Genomic DNA, 22766 nt, shown 5'->3' with positions numbered 1-22766 from the left:
TTCTGCCTCTGTAGCAGAGTGTGTGCTGCAGGGAGTCTTAATTGCTTTAGAAAGTCTGTCTTTATTCTATCAAAAATGACACAACCTTTATAAAAGCTTCCATCTTAAACATCACACAAGTTTAGACAACCTTGATTCAATTTCAGTGTTTGTTGATTGTATTTACTTTAATAAAACAAACATTTTAATATGCATATTTGTCACTGAGCTTCCAGTTTTGTGAGATCAACCTGAGATGTCACTGTCACTGTTTCTCTCTGACGCCAGGTATGACATCAGATATGAAAAAGAGGACTTCCTCCTGAGGATAAAGAAAGCATCAGTCAGTGATCAGGGAACCTTCGCCTGCCTAGCAGAGAACCGTGTGGGTAAAGTGGAGGCCTCTGCCTACCTGACTATAAGAGGTGGGTAACTACTTGTGGACTCACTCGTGGCAAAGCTCATAACCCATCCCTGATATTTTTTGTATCTCCCAAAGCAGGCCACAAGACAATCAGTCCTTTATTGCCCACTTTAAGAGTGTTATTGCCCCCCTGCTGAAAGGCTGCTCCTGGCCTCAGCATTTCTTTCATATAGCGGGCTGATGCAGTTGATTGTTTCAGATCTCCAGCCAGGCTCCAGATATGAACAATCCAACCAAGTGAACTGTTATGACTTCTCCTGGGGGGCTCATTCTCCAACCAGCCCGCTCACTCCATATTTACACCATATCAATGGTTGGAAGCTATTTCATAGTAAGGGTTGATGTTGTAAAAAAAAAAAAATTTCTATTTGGCAAGTTAGATCCCGTCTGCTCTCTACTCTCTACATTGTCATTATAATTGGAGTGTGAAAACAGTGTTCCTACACCTTGAGATAACACTTGACAATGTATTCTTAATACTTGAATTTATTATAGTATATAGTATATCATACATCATCATACATTCTGTACATCACAGCTATCATAACATTCATAACACTTCATTCCTTTTTTATTAAATACTTTAAACATCGGATTCTAATTATTGTTCTTTTTACTCATGCATGAATTTAAAGATGTCATGCCCCAATCTTGAGATTGGTGTTGGAGCCCAACAAAGTCTATTTTGAGCAATATATCCCTTATGTTAAGCCAGATTTGTGCTTAAAATATTTTAAGACATATAAAGCGAGTTAACATAGATCCCTAATATAAAACCTACACTGAAGCAGTAAACACTGGAGAATTTAAAAAAAAATTGAATGATCAATTAAAAGCAAGAACCGGGCCTTACCTAAATCTATTCCTGGGCTGATGCCAACAAGAAGTACATGACAGTCACCCAGATGTCAATGAATTTTGCCATAATTATAATTTGCTATTTAATCTATTTCATTGAATCTCTTCTAAACCTACCCTTGTCAAAGATCTGAGACACATGCAGACAGATCTGTTAACTGTGTGAATGTGTTACCTTAATGTGTTACACATACATTGTTCAGCCAGTGGTTTTGGGCATTTGTTACCCTCCCCCCTAATGTTGCCAAGGTATCATTTGCTTGAGGCCCATGCCATCACCGGCTTTTGGTGACTGAGCTCCACCCTCCTCCCTCCTGAACTTCATGGATGGAAACCCAACTCCACCTCATTCATTTCTGATTTTCATTCTTTTTTTCTGTCCCTCTGTTCTACTCCTCTGCTTTCCTTCTCTCTGTGTTGTGTGTTAATCTCACCCACACCATTGTTGTGTCACCAGCTCGCCCCGTTGGTAAGTAAGAGCTGATCCCATTGTGCATGAGTTGCTTTCTTTCTGTTCTTTTGATCACACACGTATGCATGTACTGTTGTGACATTTCACAAACAAATTCATCGAACTGACATTGGACATGCATATCTACATTATAACTATCAACCCCTGACTTCCCCTGGCAGTGGATTTACCACCTCACGTCTTTTTAAATGGGGGTCCAGATACAGTATGGTTGATATGCCTTAGTTCAAAAACTAGAAATGATAAGGGCGTTATGGCACCCTGCTAATTAGCTGATTACATTCATTCTGATGTTCTGGCAGCTGAATGAATGGTTTGTGTGATTGACATAGTCAAGAAATTGTTCTTAAACAAATAGCCTAATGCATGAACCTTTGAGCTTGCAGTTGGGCCTTGAGCCCAAACATTTTTCTTTTAAACTAGTGTCCGTGTAGTACGCTCTTTGGCAGTCTATGCAAATGTTTTGCTTTTGTGTTATGGTTTATTCTACCTTTAACCTCAGAGGCGCCCCAGTTTGTGGTGCGACCCCGTGACCAGATTGTGGCGCAAGGACGAACAGCCACCTTTCCCTGCGAGACCAGGGGCAAACCTCAGCCCACTGTCTTCTGGCAACGAGAGGGTAGCCAGGTGAGAATACTGATTTTGACAAAATATACTTGTTTACGAGTGTCTTTAGGTATGTGTGCATGATGGAGAATTAATGGTTTCTCTGTCAGGCCCACCTTATTATACAGACATAAATTCTGCAGAAGCATCCAGAGTAAAGTATCTAAAATATAAAAAAATACACGTCCAAAGATCTGACTAAAAGGATCAAACCAGGGGACAGAGTGTGGTTCTGTTCCGCATACTAATAATGAAGTGGTCATTTATCATCGATCTGCACCAGTCTGACCAGCCAATTCACTGAGCAAGAAACAATGTCATGTGCTGCATTAGAGTCATTAGACATAATGAATGCAAGCTAATGTCCTTTCCTGCCCATCAGTTTGTCTGCTTGGGCTGCAGAAACGGACTACGCTGATGCCTCAGTTTTATGACCATGACTGCAGGTTATCACAGCAGCATTATCACACTGGGGATAAAGATCTCGTAGGAAAGAGGCATTGACCCACTTTTCTAACTGAATTGTACAAAACTGTAAGAATGTGCACATATACATTGACAGTATATCTTGAACATAGCAGTGCTTTCTTTGAAGTCAGATGTATTGACCAAATATGTAAAGATAAAATACATAAAATACTCAGTCATTCCCAATTGAGAAAATATCAACGCAATCAATACTTAATTTGGCAGTTATTTTTTAGAATAGTCTAAGTCATTATCATATTCAAAAAAACTCAATGCGGAAGTCATAGTGTGAACAGTGTTCAGGTCACTGTTTGAGAGAACAGCTGGAAATGAAGGCAGTTAATTTCTCACATTCAGATGGGAAATGTTCTTGTTAATAAGAATGAAAAGACAAATACGACAAGTTAATCCTTAAAGGTGATTCCAGTTCCTAGATTTTAAACCTCTGGGCTATCAGATAAGTATGCCATCCCATTTTATTTACATTACTTTCCATTTTCATGCCGTGTAGGATCTTCTGTTTCCCAACCAGCCGACACAGGGAGATAGCCGTGTCTCTGTGTCCATGAATGGAGAGTTGACCATTTCAGCTGTGCAACGCTCTGATGCAGGGTATTATATCTGCCAGGCCCTCACTGTAGCAGGCAGCATCATGGCCAAGGCCCAGCTTGAGGTGGCAGACGGTAAGGCTGGACACACACACCCAGAGAGAAAATGTCTGTTCTATTCTACGAGACCTACTTGTATTTTTTAGTTAAATGGAGCACCAACATGTGCTGATAACATTGTATTCCTACAATCAGGGAAGTACATGCACAGTATTATGGTCAATACACAGGTCATTTCACCAGAATAAAACCATAACTTTTATCCGCACAATATCATCTGGAGAGATTTCTCCATACAACTGATAGATAACAGAAACACCACTGCTTTATGTAATGATTTCAAAGTATGGACAAACCATGCGTATCCTTTTAACCACTGGTGTGCAATCACACCAGTTTGTTATTACAATGTATAAGCATTGTATAACTTAATTTGATAAGTAAATGGTGCAATTTCTTTATCATGTTCCATTCATGACAGTACTCTGATTTTAGGCTGTGGCGCAATTAAATATATTTTACTTAGCTTCCTGAAGTCACAGGTTTGTTTTAACAATGTTGTTGGGGACATGTACTTACAATAATAAAGGCAAAGTAAATCAATAACCAAATAATAAAAACATGCATTATAATTGAATTGTCTTGTCAATAGTATTCTGTATTTGTTTTTGATGTATTTTTAATGTGATGCATACTTTGCTTTAAAATCACACAAAAAACACACACATGCTTGCAGCATTGTCTAGACGTAATTAAACATTAAAGGCTATTTGTCTGCCTACGCCTATATCGGCAAAGATGCATCTGTATGTCCTAAATGCCAGTCACCAACACTCATCCTTTTCATTATCACCTCACTGTGGTAAATGTGAATGGTCTGAAAAAACTGAAACTGTGTAAAATAAAACTGTCTCCTTGATGGAGAGACACTTTACACTTTTTCTGACAAAGCTTTAATGTCAGCATTAAGTGCCGAGCCGCTGCCAACTGGGAGCTGTTTATGCCCTTCTCTCCATTTGTTTCTTGGCCTTTTCTCCCACACATTATTAAATTAACATCTGTTGAAGTGTTTTGGAGGGGAAATGACTCCCGTTCTGTCACTCAGAGTAGATGGATCAATATCAGAATGTTTGGTGTAGAGCACAAGAGATGGGAGAAATGTAGTTGATTGATGGCTGTAAACAGAGAGTTGATACTAAGTGGAGTTTTGGAAGCTCGTACAGGACTGTTTCTAGCATTACTTTAGATTAAGCGTGTCCAAAGAGGGTCATTCACTGGATGAAAACTTTCTCAAGGTCCAGATATGGACTAGTGTTCCATCCTGGGCGTTGCCTGGGATGAGTCACTGAAAGGTTTATGGCGTTAGACTTGAGAGAAGTCGAGTAAAGTGCTCCAACTTAAAGATGAAGCTGTGGTGATTCTTGTGTATAATTAGCAAGTCCAGGGCAGTTCTCCTGACCACTGTAAGAACATGATTCGTGCCCTCCAATGCACACACACCAAGAAAGGCTGTACATTTGGAACCTACTTAGCATACAGATAGACAGTTGAGATGCTGCAGAAGTGGTTTGGCAATTGTGTGTGTTGATGTGAAACTGGGTCCCATTAGAGTTCAATGTAACTGCTGGGAATCCTAGCTGACCATGGCTGCTGCCCTCCACGTCGGAGCAAGCTACACTTTTTTCAAAGCGATATACCAAGCCTGCAGGGGATGGGTGTTTGGTACTAGATACATTTTTGGTGTAGTGTAGCTTCAACCTGTCTGACTGATTCCTACAGACACTGAGGATGCCTGGAGGCTTAAGTATGATGCTTGATGAAAGAGTACAAATCAAGACCTGGAGAGCTACCTTTCAACTCTTGTCTTGGGCAGTGGTGTAGTACTGTTTGTAGAAATAGATGCATGGTTTAGATACACTCATCTAATAAATGTTTTAATAATCAGTATTCATGCAGTAGCAGGTATACAACTAGTAATTAGGTCTCCCAACATCCCTCTATCTGCAAATCTACTTCACTTTAATTTTGCAGCCTGAGTAGGCTCTGTCAATGATAATAATCTAACAAGATAACTATCTCGAAAAACAGCATTTTATTTATTTACCTTTGCAACAAAACCTGGAGTGTGTTATTTCATTTCTTACAGGGCTACAGCTTGTTCATGGCTCGCTAATCATTGTATAGTAGATGTAATGTTTTACTGAAAATGCAATGCTACACTTACCTTCTTTAGCTAATATAAAGACTAATCTGGTCAACTTGAGTGCCCCATGAAATACTGATTGGTGAAGCATTTACTTCATGTTCAAAACACTTTCACATATCAGTTACAATAAATGCTTATCCACAACACAACGTAGGTGATGTTCTTATTGCCATATAAATGCAAACAATTCAGCCTCGATAACAAATGGCACTCACTGTCCCTGCACCTGGAGTTGTACCTGATTTCTCTGGCTATTCTGCTTGAGTTGCTGTGTTCCTCATTGTGCTGAAGAAGTTGTGATGAAAGATAAGGCAGGGGGAACCTGCTGTAAACACTTGTGCGAATGGAGACAGAACTGATAACAGTGGAGAGCAGCAGTGAGGAAATTGGAAGCAGGGGGTAGTTACAAGGCCTAGAGAGCTTCAGCACTCCAGAAATTACTGTTGCAGAGCGCAGAGGCTGTTTTCTGGATGATATAACATTAAAAAGCTTTAAACGCAATGAATTGTTGTTCTACTTGGCATGTAATACAGGGGGTGGGGGCGGGAGGAGGAGCAGCCATGAGTCAGAGTAGGAAAAGAGAGGACAGGCATGAAAGTGTTGAGAGGTGTTATAAAGAAGGTATGGTAATTAGCACCACGGGTGAAGCATCGTTAATCCTCACCTAGTAATTAAAGCTCAAAGGTGTGATGCAGTGCCATGAGCGAACTGCCCTACTGTGGAAAAGGCTCACAAAACAGTCACTTCCTCTCACAACAAATCCAACTGATTGAACCCCAACATCTTGGGCCTGCAACCACTAATGCAATTACTGCAATCACAAATTAACACCTTGTGATAAGGTCATGTATTGTTTTTTTATCACAAATCAGGCAACCTCTAACCAGTGAGAACAGAGAGTCACCGTTTCATGCAAAGACAATGAAATCAAAATTACAGTGCCAGAAATGTATTCAAAGAATAACGCCTGTTCCTTGATTGTTACTCTCAGCCCTGAAGGATCGCCCACCACCCATCATCCGGCAGGGCCCATCCAACCAAACGCAGGTGCTGGGAGGTGTGGCCCTACTTAGGTGTCAAGCGTCAGGGGACCCAGAACCTACGGTCACCTGGCGAAAGAATGGGGCCAGTCTGCTTGGAAAGGACCCGCGGTTTTCCCTGCTGGAGCATGGCAGCCTTCAGATCCAGAGTACCCGGGTGGGTAATAGTGAAATACAGAGAGACGCATATATACATGAGTTGGCATGTGATATTGTACATGTAGCTTTATATGGCACAATGTCCTACTATGATAACATTGCACCCACCAAAGTAATGGTCGAGATCTGGACACGCTTCAACATTGCTATTTTGAAGTCAGATTCAGAAAGTAGTGCGTAGTCAGAAGATCAGACAGGTTATCAACAAGCCTGTGTGTTTTAAATCTGACAGCTCATGTTTATTGCTTTATCAGATTACTTTTTAAGTGATGCTACTGCACAGATCTCAGCAATGATCTTTCCATTTTGGCCAAAACCACAAAAATTATGCCATTGTAATAAACCAGAATTATCTGTTAAGCTAACTGATCTTTGGGTTAAACTGCATGATAACAAGCATCCTGGTGAGAAACATAATCTTTGATCAAGATTCACTGCCATTTTGATGTACGTGAAGTGGTACAGTACAACTAGTTAAAGCAATCAAGTTTCTCCTCAAATCTTTAAGTGTAAAAGTTTTACCCCCAAATCAAAATTGAGTTGTTTTTGACTCCACTATATCAGTTGAGTCTCCTGTAGATGTGTGCTTGCAAATAATTATACTGTGCACATATTCACATTATACTTACCTGTCAGTTATACATATATATAGTGTAATGTTATTTTTTTTCTTCAATGGGAAGGACTCCTTATTCTATGTCTGTGTTTCATTAGTTTGATTACCTACTTTAACGGCACGGTCAATAAAAATGTAATTAAAATTAGGATCTACATGTGTTCTACATACAAAAAATTCACTGGTGTTTATTGGGTTTTTATTTTATTTATTGTGAGAGTACCCCACATCCTTGCACATAATAGACGAAAGAGAACTTCTCTCATCTCCCAGCTAATGCCATCTGAATGTAATTCAAATGGACAAGTGCAGTCAGGCTGCTTTTAAAAAATGAATGGCGAGTATTGATTTTTATAAGTTGTTAAATGTTGCTGTTCAGTCTGAATCTCTGAGGCAGCAGTTAGACTCAAGGACAGGGACCTATAAGAGGAGTCCAAAAGGGCTAATATAATGGAGGAGCTGCAATATACAGTGTCCTGTCACAGCGTCAAAGTGCTCTCCCTGTGTCACACTCTCTCTTCTACTTTCTCTTGAGAGATAGCATAGTTGTCATTGGCTCCTAAGGCATTGCCAATATAAAATAGATTGTCATATCACTTTCTTCTTGTGTCAGCACTGATGATGATAATGTTGATGGGAATGGGGCTAGACTATTATTGGATGAAATCAATTAAGAAAATTAATGTAAGCTCTTACAGGGCTCTTTTTTTCATTGGCCGGTGTTAAAGTTTCCTCTCATCCACTCACCGACTTTTCTCGAGCCAAATGCAGGCCAGTGAAGGTTAATGCATTTTTACTGTACTACTAGCTGTGAACCTCCTTCAAAAGCCCAGACTGACGTAAGAGCTTGTAGAGACCATCTGGGATCAGAGTTACAAAGACTATTGGATCCAGCCGAACACAGCAACTATATTTTTGGTGATTTAGATGAGCAGAGATCTAATACTTTGGTTTTTAATGTTGCTTTTGTTACAACTCAATCAGCCCAGTTACACTTGTGCTGTAGATTAAATAGGAGCTCGTTTAACCTCAATGATAATCTCATGATTTGTCTTCCTTAGCTGTCTGACTTGGGTTTATACACCTGTGTTGCTACCAGCTCCAGTGGAGAAACATCTTGGAGTGCCTACTTGGATGTCAGAGGTCTGCTTCGGGAGAAATAATACAAAATGGAACATGAATACAATTTTATGAATATCAAGCATAACATTGCTTGATATACTTTGCTTTTGGAGGTATTAATTTTGTCTCTCTACGTTTCCTCCTTTTTCAGACTCCACTGACCTCTTAGACTTCATGTCTCACAATACAACGGCCCTCCCAGGGCCACCCTCCAAGCCAGAGGTCACTGATGTTACCAAGAGCAGTATCTCGTTGTCATGGGAACCTGGGCCAGAGGCGGGCTCCCCAGTGTCCTCCTATGTCATCGAGGCCTTTGGGTATGTGTGACCTATGGCCTCAAGCTACATTTAGTGACCTCAAATTTTCATGGCAGTAACAGATATGGGTGTGTCTGTAGGGCATTCAATCAAGCCAGGAGAGTTTCAAGCTGAATATTCTGAATTTATGATCTCTTATAGTTTTCCAATCCATTTTATAAAAACGAAACATGTTCTGGTATTTAAACATGAATGCAATTACTTGGCAAATAAAAGCTTACTTCAAGCAGAAAATGATTGGCACATGAAAATTTGCTCTTTTTTTTCTCCAAATAGTTGACTAAAAGAAAGGACTACAAAGGCGTAGCATGTTTCATGATTGTTACCCTGAATACTCTAAGTGAGTATGACAGGCCATTACCGTGTGACATGTGGTTTTTGCTACTAGTCTCTAGGAGCACAGCCCACCAGTGTTGCCCTAAATAAACTGCAGATCAGGGGTTTTGCAGTCTAAGACAGTGGGCCCCTAAAAAAACAAAGCTTGGATAAAGGTGTCCCCTCACACAATTCCTGGATACCTCTGGGATCATGATTACGTAATTTGATCTCATAGACACTTTAACATAATATAACAGTATAATAGACAATATAACCTAATATTGCTGTTTGACATAATTTCAGACTACACCAAATACATGAAAAAGGTCTGTCCCATGGCATTTATTAGTTTCTGGCTCTGGGAAAGGGGAAAAACAGTAAACCTCCCCATAACTGCTGTATCTCTTTAAGTAAATCACACACAGATAGGCTATTCTAAATGATCTTCTTTCGATTAGTAATGTAATATTTTTTCACTTCCATTCACTGAGCCCCGCCCCGGGGAGGCCCGCCGCCCACTTTGAAAACCTCTGGTCTAGATGACTTCTGTAGTATAGTAATATTCTTCCTAATCAATTAGATTTTAATCATGTTATTTCTACAGCCAGTCGGTGAGTAATAGCTGGCAGACAGTGGCAGACCACGTGAAGACCACCGAGTTCACAGTAAAAGACCTACGATCCAATACTGTCTACCTGTTCATCATCAGGGCAGTCAATGCTCAAGGGCTCGGGGACCCAAGCCCCATGTCTGAGCCTGTCCGGACTCAAGGTACAGAAATAAGAATGAAATATTGAATTCTTAGTGATAAGTTCCACTCTACATGCCTGTATTCTTTCTCTCTCACAGACATAAGTCCCACAGCACAGGGAGTAGACCATCGTCGCGTGCAGAAGGAGTTGGGGGAAGTGGTGGTCAGCATGCATAACCCTGTGGTTCTTAGCTCCACTTCAGTGCAGGTCACATGGACTGTGAGTACTTATAACATTTGAAAAAGTGACAGTGGTTTATAGTAGTTGTGCAACATCTACTTTCAGAACAGCAAAAACAAATTTTGCCAAAGCTTGTTTGAGAACTTTATACTTGGCATGTCACTATGTTTTGAATTTGTTGGCGCACACACAGAGTAAACAGTGTGGGATTCATAGTCTGAACAGCTGGTGCTCCATCAATTTCGTATGGTTTGAGGTGATGCAGGAATCAAGACTAATGTTTCTGTTCAGGACAAATACATCACCATTAGGTGCTACATGTGTCACTTCTGGAGGTAGTTTGCAGTCAGCCCTTTATCTGGGAAATGTTATTTCTGTCTGTTGGCAAGGTGTCCCTACTGCCTGCTGCTGTAGGTTAATGACACACCTAGGATGGGCTTATAGTAGTCTGCTATTTCATGCTTGTCAGTATGACACCATGTACTGTAATGCTGCTTGCAGGCTGACACAGTGACAGGATAAGACTGTGTTTGTGGTCGATCTGCAGCCTGCAGTCACAGATGACCAGGCTACATTTGCTCTTTTATTACCCATTGTCAAAGTTTCTTTATTAAAATGGTTTGTGCGCACTGTTTGATTTCATCTATTTCCCTGCACATGTTCTCTAGGAGCCATTGCATTTCATATTTCAGTAAACTCTGATTGGACAATCACTCAAGATCAATGTCAGGTGATGAAACAGAGAAGATCAACAAAGTGTCATTCGCCTAGTTGTTTAGTTGTAAACGTAACTCTCATGCCAGACTTCATCTTAAACCCAAACTTAATCTTAGCCCATACACTCAATATGTACAGCCTACTTCTCAGACTTTATTTACTTGGGGGTAACTGTTAAGTATGCTATTGTAAGCATTTCCTTCAAGGCAACAAAAAAGGCTTAGGGTCCTCAAAATGCAACATAAACGAGGTAACCTGAAATGGACTTTGTCACTCTTTATACTACGTCACCTGACTTTATAAGGCTTTCTGGCAGAAAGGCTTGAGGGCAAACTTCTCGCATTTGCACCCAGGTTTTTGGGTAGAGCTTGTTAACAAACCAAGTTACTGAAGGAGGGAGTGATGTCCTAACTGAAGACCCGCCTTGATGAGAAGTCAGAGAGATTGCATTTTTGTTTTCATTTTGACACCAGAAGAGTGTGGTGAAATGTAAATGCAATAGACTGGGGATGCTTATTGCATTTGAATACAATATTCTATCTTTGAAAAGTCTTTGAAAATGAAATGTCCTTTTCATATTGTTAGAACATTTTATTTAAATTGTATTGGTGACTTAAATAATGCTTGTTTATACTGCATTTTAATCTTTCAAAAGCCTTTCCATTTTAATTTTAATTTGTTCATAGAATGCCCATAAAAGCATGCGAAAATGAAAATGCAAAATGGATTAATGCATTTTCATTTAAATTTTTACTCAAATAACACATGCTCATGTGGAAAATTATAATACTTTTGTGGAATTACATTTTAATTTTCAAGATTACATTATTATTTTAATATAGTCCCTTATAGGTTTTCATACTATTTGTACAAGTAACATAAAAGGAACAAAAAAGTCTACATCTTGTGTTAAAAGGCTGTTAGAGTCACAAGTTTTTTTTATTAACATGCGGACTGTGGCTAAAAAAAGAAAGAGGGGGAAAGAGATCCATCCTAATATATTTGTTCTGGTCTGATGATAAACAGATGCTTTATGTATCACTTCACTATCACAAAAGTCCTTGTTAACAAGACATTACTATGAGTTGGATCTGTTACATATTTTACTTTTGCCCTGAAGTGTACCAGCAAAAACGAAGAAAAACAGAAAAGAAAAACTATATTGATCCAATATTTTGAGTCCAAATTGTGCTGATGGTCTCAGGGTTGCTGCTCAGTTTTGACAAAAACACTACAACTGTCTTCTTGTGGTTACTCTGCTGCTTATTAAACTATATGTGATTAACTAAGCATGCATTGTCTCTGACAGAGCACACAAGCTGAATGCTACAGCTCCAAAACAGTTTACACACAGATATATGACACCTCCCACAGTATTACCACACAGCATGTCTTCATCCCACTCTCTCTTCTTTTCCTCTCCTCCAAGGTGGAGAATCCATCCCAGTTTATTCAAGGCTACCGTGTTCTGTACCGGCAGACGTCAGGGCTACCCTCCCCAGGGCCATGGCAGATACAAGACTTGAAGGTTGCCTCAGAGAGGGACATAACTCTCTCTGAGCTGAAGAAAGGCATAGTCTATGAGATTAAAGTGCGGCCATACTTCAATGAGTTCCAGGGTGCAGACAGTGAATCCATGACAGCACGCACCATGGAAGAAGGTAAGCAACAAATTAATGATTTAGTTACTTACGCATGAGCAGATGCTCTTGTGAATTCTACCTATTTTTATATGTAGTTGCCACTAGTAAAGGCTTAATGGCTAGATTGTAATGGATAATGGCATTTCAAGTACACCCACCCACACACGCATACTGCTGCAGTGCCATGTCCCCTGGGTGTGAAAACAGGTCTCCCAGACAGCTCAGTGGGGGGCTCTGACAAGCCTGGGCTTCTGTGGGTTAGTGGGCATAGAGGGAGGGCAGAACCTGTCTCTTTTGACATAAGCTCAACTCTCTCTTTGCCCCTCTGTGGACCCCTGCTGCACACTAACCAGACCTGCTTTACCAACACACACACAGTCTCTCTATTTCCAGTGAGCTACAGTATATTGGTGATAACACTTCTTGGCGTTCTCCTTGTCCCCCTGTTGTGCAAGTCAATTGATATGCTACTGATTCTTCATAGGTTAACTGTTTGTGACACAAATGAGTGTAACATAACATAAATGATTTTTTTAATTTTTAAAATGGTAAACTGGCTTTGTTTCATTAATTACAGCCTTAACCCCTTTTCACTGCGTGTCGCAGTTTGCTCTCCTTCTTTTCTGAGTCATAGTTCAATCAAATCTGAACACACATACATGATACACATATTTTTGCATTCAGTAGGACATACGCTTCCCGAGAATATCATTATTGCCGATGAATAAATTTCACACAGTCTTTATCAGCGGATATATTTTGCTTAACACTCATTGGCATGGATGTGTCGACATGCCAGATAAGTACCTGTTCCTTAACATTCTTTGGATGCCTTGTATGTATGCCTGTATGATTGGCTGCTAAATTTATCATGGTAGTTCATTCTTGACCTTGGAAATAGTAGTTTAACAATTGTACCTCAAGGTCCACTTACTAGATTTACTTGGAAGTCCTTACTCACTTATTCCCAAAGTCCCAAAAGATTAATCTCCATAAAAACTGATCAAACTCCATCCACTGATGAAAGCCATGTGAAAAAGTTGAAAAAAAAACGTGGCCTATGAGTTGGGATTATTTTGTCTAACTACTATTTCCAAGGTCAAGAATGAACTGGTAATCCTCAGTTGCAAAAGTTGTGCTTGCTGGCTGAGCAGCAAGACCTCTTCATGTAGTTTGTTGCATTGAGATGCTGCATCAGCTGGACTGGATGGAACATAAGGCCATTAGTGCATCTTTCTCTCAGTTGGAGGATAAGAATACAGGGATACAGCCGGCAGAGAAAGAGAAACTCACCTCACTGTAGCCCAATTAAAAATGGCCACACAGGATCACAAGAGGTTTTTGCTCTAGTAACCTGGGATCCTGGAAATAAGGCATCACAGTACAGGAAACATTGCTTGATCTACTGTACAAATGATTTAGAGCCTGGAAATGTGCTGCTCTGCAGAATTATGAGAAAAACACTCGATATCCATCAAAGGCAGATGGGAATTTTTTACTGACTTTGTGAAACCCTAGCAGAGGGCATCTTAAGGGTCTCTGAGGTCAAAACAGCGGATGTCTCCTACTGCATACACGGGGAAATTGTGTATCAAGATTAATGATCTTGACAACCCTTCCCTTCCAAGAGTTGTTGGTGGGAGCAGTGTGGCCAGAGGAAGTAGGCTCTGTGACGTCACTGTCGTCGCTGTTATCCATGGGACCTTCAGGCTTTCCACTACTGCTGATGGCAAATCAAGGAAAATACTATTGTGTCAAAGTACCAGGCAGGTGCAGCTGTTAAGAAGAGGACCATTATGATACCAGGGCAGGAGGTTCAGTGAAGAGAAAAGACAAGGCCATCCTTTGTAGAATAGAGCTCCCTAAACATATTAGATAGAGTTTATTTTACATTACACGTGGGTTGTATGGGGACAGGTATGTTGACATAGAAATGTTTGCTAATTCTTGAATTAATTAGCTTAATTGATGCACCAATTTGCATAACAGGTTATGCTCACCACTTTATATCCTCTATAGCAGGACATTAAGCAGCTTAAGTGCCTTTTGTTTAATTGCACAGCTGTGAGTAAAAACTGAAATGTTCCCACAGACATTGGGAGCATTAATTGCTTTAAATGACTCTCTAGCTGCCGTGGTCATCAGTCTTAATATCAGTATTAGTCACATTATTAAAAACATCCTCTTTGACCTTTTCTACCGTTGTGGCCATTTATTGTAATGCTATCCTGAGTCATTACTGGTATTGTAGCCATTATTCATCCTCAGGGATTGTTCTCGTACATACGGAAATTGCAGAACTAAGCTTAATGGTTCCTGTCTTCTCCTAATGTAAAACTTTGACTGACTGGGCAAGCTCCATCAGTTTGCTGAAACAGCAACACTGAAATGACATGTGGAAAACCGGAGCTTACTTGCTTGATAGTGCACTCACATTAGCTAACCAAAAGTATGTATTTATAGGTTTAAGTTACATTTCCTCTTTGGCATGATTGTAGTGTGAAAGACTATGTGAAACTGAATGAATGCATACTTTAGTGGTCACTGTAGTCACTGTACAAGATTTCTTCTTCCCCATGCTGCTGCCCTCCTATTTTTCATTGTTCACTCTACTCATTTCCACATACAATATGTAACAGTTGCTGATATTCTATGTTTACTGCTGTCTGGTGGGAATTGTATGAAGCAGCTAGCATATGAGGCAACAGTCTTAGTCTAGTACTTGTACTGCTTTCTTGCTTAAACTGTTTGCAGCAGCAAGCAATATTCAAGATGTAATACGGTATTGTTTACTAGAACATTTGATATAATCAGTTAAATTCAATATAACCACAAATACTGCTTTGTACCCATATCATATAACTGTTCTTGACTGTTTGGTAAACTCGAGAATACTCCTGATGGTGTTTTGCACTCTATCTAATGTTTGTTTTCTCCTCAATAGATTTATGAGTATGAAATTTGGCCAAGAAATATATTAGATAGCCTTAAAAATTAGAAAGGTTTTTTTTTTCAGAATGCTGATGCTTCAATTAATTTCTGAAGGCTGACTTCCTTCCATTACAGCCCACTTACATTAATACTGGTTAATGTTTGTTTTAAGAGTTAAGGTTATTTGTGTCCATGCCAGGTGGTATCTCAGCTTAAATATATCAAGAGGATTCACTTCAGTTCAATTCAGTGTAATTCTTATTACACTGAATTCTGATTCTTTTAGGATCATTTCTTGAGTTTTATATTCATCTGGCCCATCATTAAATAAGTCCTTTTCCTTTCTGAATAATAGAGTCATCACTATATTGGCACAGTACATCTGCACAAGTTGGTTTAATAGTAATAGCTTCAGAAAGTACAGACCAAATGGCTGAATATAGATATCTTCCAACTGGGTTGAGTCACATGAAGTACAAATATTCTGTATCTCATATGGCAGATTTAATTCCTTTGTACTGCCAGGCTGTCAAATATTTTGCCGCCATGCTATATCTGTTTAGAACCTCTCTTTTAAGCACTTGTTAAATTATTCAGGGAGGTTTGTTTCATCCTCAGCTAAGAAAAAACTATTGTTCTTCTGTTATTTATGAATTAACTGAGACAGATGCTTTCCAAATGTCAGAAGACTGGCAGAGGTCAGTCTCAGGACTGGCACTCTTTCTTATACTCCTGATATGGCCCCGCTTTATTTCTCTGATACTGATACTACCAATACACCAAGCATTGCTTGCTGTTGCCTCACTGAGATACAGTGTTTATTGCATCTCTCTCCAGCCATTTATAGAACCAATCCCAACTGGGGTCACAGTGACCATGTTGCTCTCTGGCCAGGTGGCAAACAAGACAATCCCTCCATGGCCCACCTGCTTTGCTTTCTCTGCTGTGGCATTCAGTGCCTTACTTACATGGCTCCACTGCAAATAGCATTATTATTTCCAGCTCCTTAATTGGGTTCAGAGTGGTTATTTCATCCAAACATAAGGATAGTTTTAATGGGAATCATGAGAAACTATGTGCCCAGAGCAGTTGTGTAGTCAGTTCGGTGTGAGATGATGATTTGCTCAGTTGCATAGACATGGTGTTTGCCTCCCGCTGCCTGCAGTCTCTTTAAATTGCCGATCTGTCCATGGAGGATATCAGGCCAGTTTGGTACATTTAAAATGACCCATTAAAGAGAGATTTTGAGTTTGGCACCATGTAGCATAGTGTCACATTTCTGTTGACTAACAATCTCAGAATCCTCATTATAGGACATGGAGATTGACCATTTTCATTTGAGTAAAATTGAAAACAGCTACTTTGGAAGCGTTTGCATGTGTTCGTAATGGTTGGAATACATTATGGAAGTGGCGCTAGCTACTGGGCTTAGCCTTTTTTTCCTTGGAAGAGGAAATTCTAGCCATATCTAAACTTGCTGGTGTGCTTGGAATGGTTATCATTTGTGCAATTAATAAAGCACAATTTGGACCTCAAATGCTTGGTGTGTATAACTTATGATGCCAGCTGGATAATAAAATCTTAAACTCAGTATAATGGCGGAATGGTGTATTTTTTTAGGTCCCAGTACATTCCAGTTATGCAAAAAAATCCTACCATTAAGATATGAAATTGAGATGTGCTGTGGTAACCATCTGCCACACTGGCTTAGAAAATACCTTGTTGTACGGCTTGCTGTAAGAATATGAACTGAGGTACAAATCCTTCTGTGATATGATGAAAAACAGGAGTCATTCTTTTTTTTCTGTGTATTTCCTTTGTTTCTTTTAAAACGAACCGATCAGCACCTGGTGCGCCTCCGCAGCAAGTGACAGTGTTGACAGTAGGGAGCCATAACAGCACGTCCATCAGTGTGTCATGGGACCCTCCTCCGTCCGACCAACAGAACGGCATCATCCAGGAATACAAGGTATATCAAACTCTGCACCTGATACACTGTAGCAAACTGAATATTTTAGTAATGTACTCTAGAACCTTACAATGAATTCACTCTGGCGTGTCTGTTTTTGTCAGATCTGGTGTTTGGCCAACGAAACCCGCTTTCATGTCAATAAGTCTGTGGATGCAACCATCCGTTCAGTGGTAGTTGGGGGGCTGCAGGCTGGAGTGCAGTACCGTGTGGAGGTGGCTGCAGGCACCAGTGCAGGGGTGGGGGTCAAAAGCAAACCCCAGCTCATCATTTTAGGTAATCCACTCACACACACCGAACCTGGAGTCAAATGGCATGACCTCATAATGGGGGACCTAGGTCTCCATCACAGATTGGGGGTCTGGAAAAATTATTTATCAATTTATTGTATTTGAAGAAAGAAGATTGCGCTTTACAACGCAGACGTCTACTGAGAAATCAATAGCGTTTCATTAAGTGTAGTGTCTGGTAACACTGTGCCAAGTACTGTTAGCCATATCAATAATCCTCTTCAATATGTGGGCAGCTGGCGCTAACAATGTAGACAGTGTTTTTGTAGGAGCTTATCAGACTATCACATCTTATCAAATAGCTAAAGGACGCCCACAGTATATAAGCCTGGAATCAATATCAGAGCCCAGGCCAGATGCTCCTCATCTGTGACTTTTGACTGATATATAATAACACCCTTAACGCGCAGGAAAAAGGGAAACACAGGCCTGTGGACTGAAGCTTAATGATGGGGGGGGGTTTCCTGCTGGAGACTGTGAATCTAATTTCACAGCACAGTAGCCGCAACAGAAAATCAAACTCTGTCAGCGCTGCTCTGTCAATCTCGTGTCTTGCAGCTCAAGTTGATAAGTGCACTGCTGAATTGATTTACTCTGCCTACATATTGGATGCACTGATGCTGGGGGGTTTTGTTTTGTTTTTGATTTTTTTTCACAGTTGCCCTCTCATCTATGTGTCATGATGTTTAATATATGCTGTCTTGATTTTCCATACACCAATAATTAGACCAATAAAACTGATTTTTTTGGACATCTGAGAGATGTTTTAGACCTCAATAGAAATGGAATGGATATTTTGCCTTTCTTTAAATTTCATCCCAAATGAAACGATTCTCAACTACTGAAACATAACATTTGTTCATTCACGTGTCGTTAAATTGACATTTAACATTTAACTGTATTTTTCTCGTTACTGTGTGTACGGTACACCCAGGTGCAGAACTGAGGGACATAATGACGGGATCAGAGGGCAACAATAGCATCTCAGACGTGGTGAAGCAGCCAGCTTTTATTGCTGGTTTGGGAGGGGCCTGCTGGATTGTCCTCATGGGCTTCAGTGCCTGGCTGTACTGGAGGAGAAAAAAGAGGAAGGGACTCAGCAACTATGCAGGTAAAAAATCAATTTACATGGTTCTGCATCAACACAGAATCTCAAAGCACACTAGCGTCTCTGTCTCCAATGAAAGCTGATGTCATCATAGATGCAACTCCATTTGAGCTGGCTAAAATGCAGAACAAAGGAAATATATTCAGCATACATGGAAATAGGCCCTATTGACTTTAATTCACTGTGCACTGATGTGCATCAACTGTGCTGAGTTCCATCAGCACTGCACCTCAACACTCTAATACATTCATGTGAGATAAGTAATTTAACATCCCCTTCCATTATCAGACCATGGCTGGTGTTATTTGCACATTAACACGAGACGCGTCTAGGTTTACGTATGAAATATTCTTATCCCTCTGTGAGTCAAGCATATAGTTGTGTATCATTATCATAATGTGTATTGCAGCTTTCATTGTAGTGACTTGGGGAGAGAGATTGATGTGATTTCCTAATTCAATGGGGATTTACATGATTGAGTGCTGCATCTCTGATCCTCTCTCAAAACAAATTGAGGACTTTAATTCCAAAACAACACATTTCAATTTTGGAAAAAAATAGTACAACTTTTTACAGTGATGGTTAAAAATATAAAATAGTATATATTTTTTTAATGTTTGAATAATTAATTCAATTATATTAATATTAAATATTTGGATGCAGCATTAATTGCTTTTTTTTTTTGTTGTTGTGTTCTGAGGTCCCCCATTTGTCAAATAATAAAATATTTAATTTTATAACTAAACTTCTTGTTCCTCTCTCTTTTTCATATAGCCTCCAAGCTCCAATTTGTATTTTGGAGGAAATGAATAAATAAAATGATAATGATGCAGGCAAAAGGGGTCAAATAGGTCACCTTCATTTGACCTTCATCCCTCAGGGCAATCAGTGTAATTCAGAAAAAGCTGGAATGAAGTGGTTAGATGCTTTGTTGCCCAGAGTTTCATCAAAATATGATCAGTGCTAACAGACCATCAGTGATAAATGAATAAACAGAGTTTAGCTGGAAGGACTTGATTCCACACCTGATTTCATGAATTGTTTGCATCTTTTTTTATTTTAATTTATGTGAAGAATGACACTCTATTTACCTTTTAAACACCCTCTCTGTCTTTTGAATTGCAGTTCAGTCCTTCACCTTCACTCGTGCAGGTATTTCTTCATATTGTATTAAATTATATTATACATAATATATCACAGGAATTTATCTGCGCACAGTCTTGACAGCAAGAATTTATCAGTCATTCAAATTGTTCATCTTTTAGACACTGTAGTTTAATTATTTTTTCTCTGCCCCCTTTCTTTTCTCTACTAGTGACATTCCAAAGGGACAGAGGCCTGATCAGAAATGGAAGGTGAGAATTTAAATGAACTTCAGAATTTCAGTGCCACGCAGTGCAATGCTCAGTGTGCCTCCTCAATGACAACAGTCCATTGTACTACCTGTGATGAAGAGTTCTTTCATGATGAATGGAATTAGCATACATGTTCCAATATTCCCCCTGCTTACTCATATCAGCGTATGATTTGCACTGATGAAATCATTAATCAGTCCTTTGAAGTGAGTGCTACCAATTAATGCAGGTGGGCCGCTCTTTTGTTCACTAACTCACTCTCTGTTCATATGAGGTTGTTGGCTGAGTGAGAGGTCGTGGGAGGAGGGGAGAGGTGATGAATGTGCTGTTTAAAAAGCTTGGCGTATAGGGACACCGCGATGGGTCCAATGTGGGGATGGAACAACAAAGTGTTGGATCTTGAGACTCCACTCTGTGGCCATGAGAATTTCCTGCTGGCTCAAAATGCCCAAAGTGAAGTCTACCTTTGTATCCACTGACTGAAAGCATGAAGGTCCTCTTCATTTTTATTCCTCCCTGTTCACTCTTTCTTTTTTGTCACACCTAAGCAAGCAGATAAGCCCAGAGCTAGAACAAATGTTGCAAATAATGGACTAAAAATAAACTGTTTATTGCCTAACCCTTTTGTGTGCGTGTGTGCATGAGTGTGCTTCTTCACACTTTATGGCATGTGGTTCTAAATAAATGTATGTAAATGTATGTGTATAGTTGTGTATTTTGAAATGGAAATTATTGACTTCCTTGTGTGAACACCTTTGAGCCATCACCAAGTCAGCTGTGAACAATTCCCTTGGCACACTTGGCAAATCAGACTCAGTGGAAAAACACTGTGTAGCTGCATATTAAGTAAACATATGTGATCAGGATGCATGAAGCAAGTAAATGTTTTACCGTTTTACAGAAGCTGATACGAAGTGGTTGTTAAAGGACTTTTTTTGTTCCTGAATTGCTGCCCACAACTTTCCTACCTTCAAGTCTAAGCCTGTATTCACGACCATTGTATTTCACTAAAACAAAATGACACGGTAGCTTTCCTAAACCACCTAATGGGCTTCTGCTGTCTCTGTTGCTATGGAGACAGTGCACCAGTGTAGCTGATCTGCCAGAGGCTGTCCTTGATTCTCAATTTAAAATGTAAATTTCTGTTGTGCTAAGGCTCTAAAGTGGATTTAGTGTGTATTTAGGACTGTCTTCTATCTCCAGGGAGAGTTAGGGGTGGTGGAGTTAAGGGGAGGCAGAAGTCTGATTTATAGACTTGCCATTTTATGTCTCTCTGTTGTTTATTGTTGCCTGTGCGCTGTGCTGCTCCACAGGCGAGAATATGCTGAATGAGTTTTCACATCAATTTGTTGTTGATGCAGCAGGAAGAAAATGAGTAATACTGTTACATTGCTTGCTGGAAATTTAACATTTAATGTCACCGGTTCTCCTCTCTTTGTCTGTCTACAAACATCCTCCCACAGCCGTCCAGGGCTGTTGAAAGCGGGTGACCCGGGCCTCCCCTGGTTGGCTGACTCCTGGCCCTCCACGAGCCTCCCAGCTAACGGGGGCTTAGGCAGTCCGAAGGGCGGCAGCAACTTTGGCAGAGGAGGTAAGAAACATAAACAGGCCGGGGTGGTGGAAAGTACAGTTTTAGCAATGCCTGGTCCGACAGTTTTGATGTTCATCCATTGGGAAGCACAGTGACAGGACATCACACATAAGCATGCACACACAAACAAACACACACACAAATTAAAATAGCCTTTGAGGGCTATACTTTACTAATGTGATTTGACAAGCCTGTTATTTGGCTTAAGTTTGCATATACTTTTTGCCTCTCATTCGTTTTCATGTCCTGCTATTTTGTATTTTTCGAGGTGGTATGAGAGTGATAGTTCAAGTATATGTGTTTGCATTGTGCTCTCAGCCCATTGGAACCCTGGTAAGCTACAGGCTTCATGTGTGCTAAACAGTAGAGCTGAAGGTTAGCACTGTTTGAATATCCCTCTCGTGAACACTCCAAGCGGGCTCCCACAGCGTGTTGCATGCTAATTATGGTTGTAGATAATCACTTTCATTTATATCAAGTCCATTTGAGACCTGTATTTAACTAATGCAGAGTGCCAGAGCAGCAGGGAGTGTTAATGACCTTAAAGATCGTTAACTTCATGTCAACTTATCTCTCCATGAGCCCATCTCCCTCTCACTCCTCGTTTTGTCACCCTTCTCTTTTGTCTCAGATGTTTTACCGTCTGCAGCGGTGGAGAAGACGGGCACCATGCTGTCTGATGGTGCCATCTACAGCAGTATTGACTTCATGGGGAAGGCAGGCTACAGCAGCCCAGCGAGAGGCAGTCAGCCCACCCCCTATGCCACCACTCAGATACTGCAGTCCAACAGCTTCCACGAGCTGGCTGTGGATAGGCCAGATCCCCGCTGGAAGGCTTCTCTTCAAGCCCAGCAGGAAATAGCAAACCTGGGCTACTCGCTAACTGACAGACGCCCTGGCAGTGGTAAGAGCCGTGATGAAGATATAGCTCAAATCTGTTTGTTTTTTTAATGATTTTTATGATGATTGTATTGTGGGTTTCTGTGGACTGTAGCAGTGCTTGAATGCCAATAAAAACATTTCACAACATTTCGCCA

General features: G+C 40.2%; 1 protein-coding gene across 2 annotated transcripts in view; it reads left to right on the top strand.

Moving 5' to 3' along the window:
* LOC119895955 (roundabout homolog 2-like) overlaps positions 1 to 22766 on the top strand; it is a 74605-nt gene that overhangs the window by 44845 nt on the left and 6994 nt on the right. Inside the window, exons 6-22 of one of the 2 annotated variants that reach the window (XM_038709388.1) lie at positions 268 to 404; positions 1719 to 1730; positions 2236 to 2360; positions 3319 to 3490; positions 6613 to 6818; positions 8498 to 8579; positions 8710 to 8875; positions 9798 to 9964; positions 10043 to 10164; positions 12272 to 12503; positions 17261 to 17385; positions 17490 to 17661; positions 18610 to 18786; positions 19909 to 19935; positions 20099 to 20138; positions 21602 to 21729; positions 22361 to 22633. In XM_038709388.1, the coding sequence (XP_038565316.1) occupies positions 268 to 404; positions 1719 to 1730; positions 2236 to 2360; positions 3319 to 3490; positions 6613 to 6818; positions 8498 to 8579; positions 8710 to 8875; positions 9798 to 9964; positions 10043 to 10164; positions 12272 to 12503; positions 17261 to 17385; positions 17490 to 17661; positions 18610 to 18786; positions 19909 to 19935; positions 20099 to 20138; positions 21602 to 21729; positions 22361 to 22633 (2363 nt within the window). The remainder of the gene's footprint in view (positions 1 to 267; positions 405 to 1718; positions 1731 to 2235; positions 2361 to 3318; positions 3491 to 6612; positions 6819 to 8497; positions 8580 to 8709; positions 8876 to 9797; positions 9965 to 10042; positions 10165 to 12271; positions 12504 to 17260; positions 17386 to 17489; positions 17662 to 18609; positions 18787 to 19908; positions 19936 to 20098; positions 20139 to 21601; positions 21730 to 22360; positions 22634 to 22766) is intronic. The other variant, XM_038709389.1, reaches the window with a different exon arrangement.

This window comes from Micropterus salmoides, unplaced genomic scaffold, assembly GCF_014851395.1.
Source record: "Micropterus salmoides isolate LMB-PRFRI ecotype aquatic unplaced genomic scaffold, ASM1485139v1 Ms_hic_scaffold_9, whole genome shotgun sequence".
NCBI lineage: Eukaryota > Metazoa > Chordata > Actinopteri > Centrarchiformes > Centrarchidae > Micropterus > Micropterus salmoides.
Note: the sequence above shows the minus strand (reverse complement) of the source record. Positions and strands in the feature narration are given on the sequence as shown.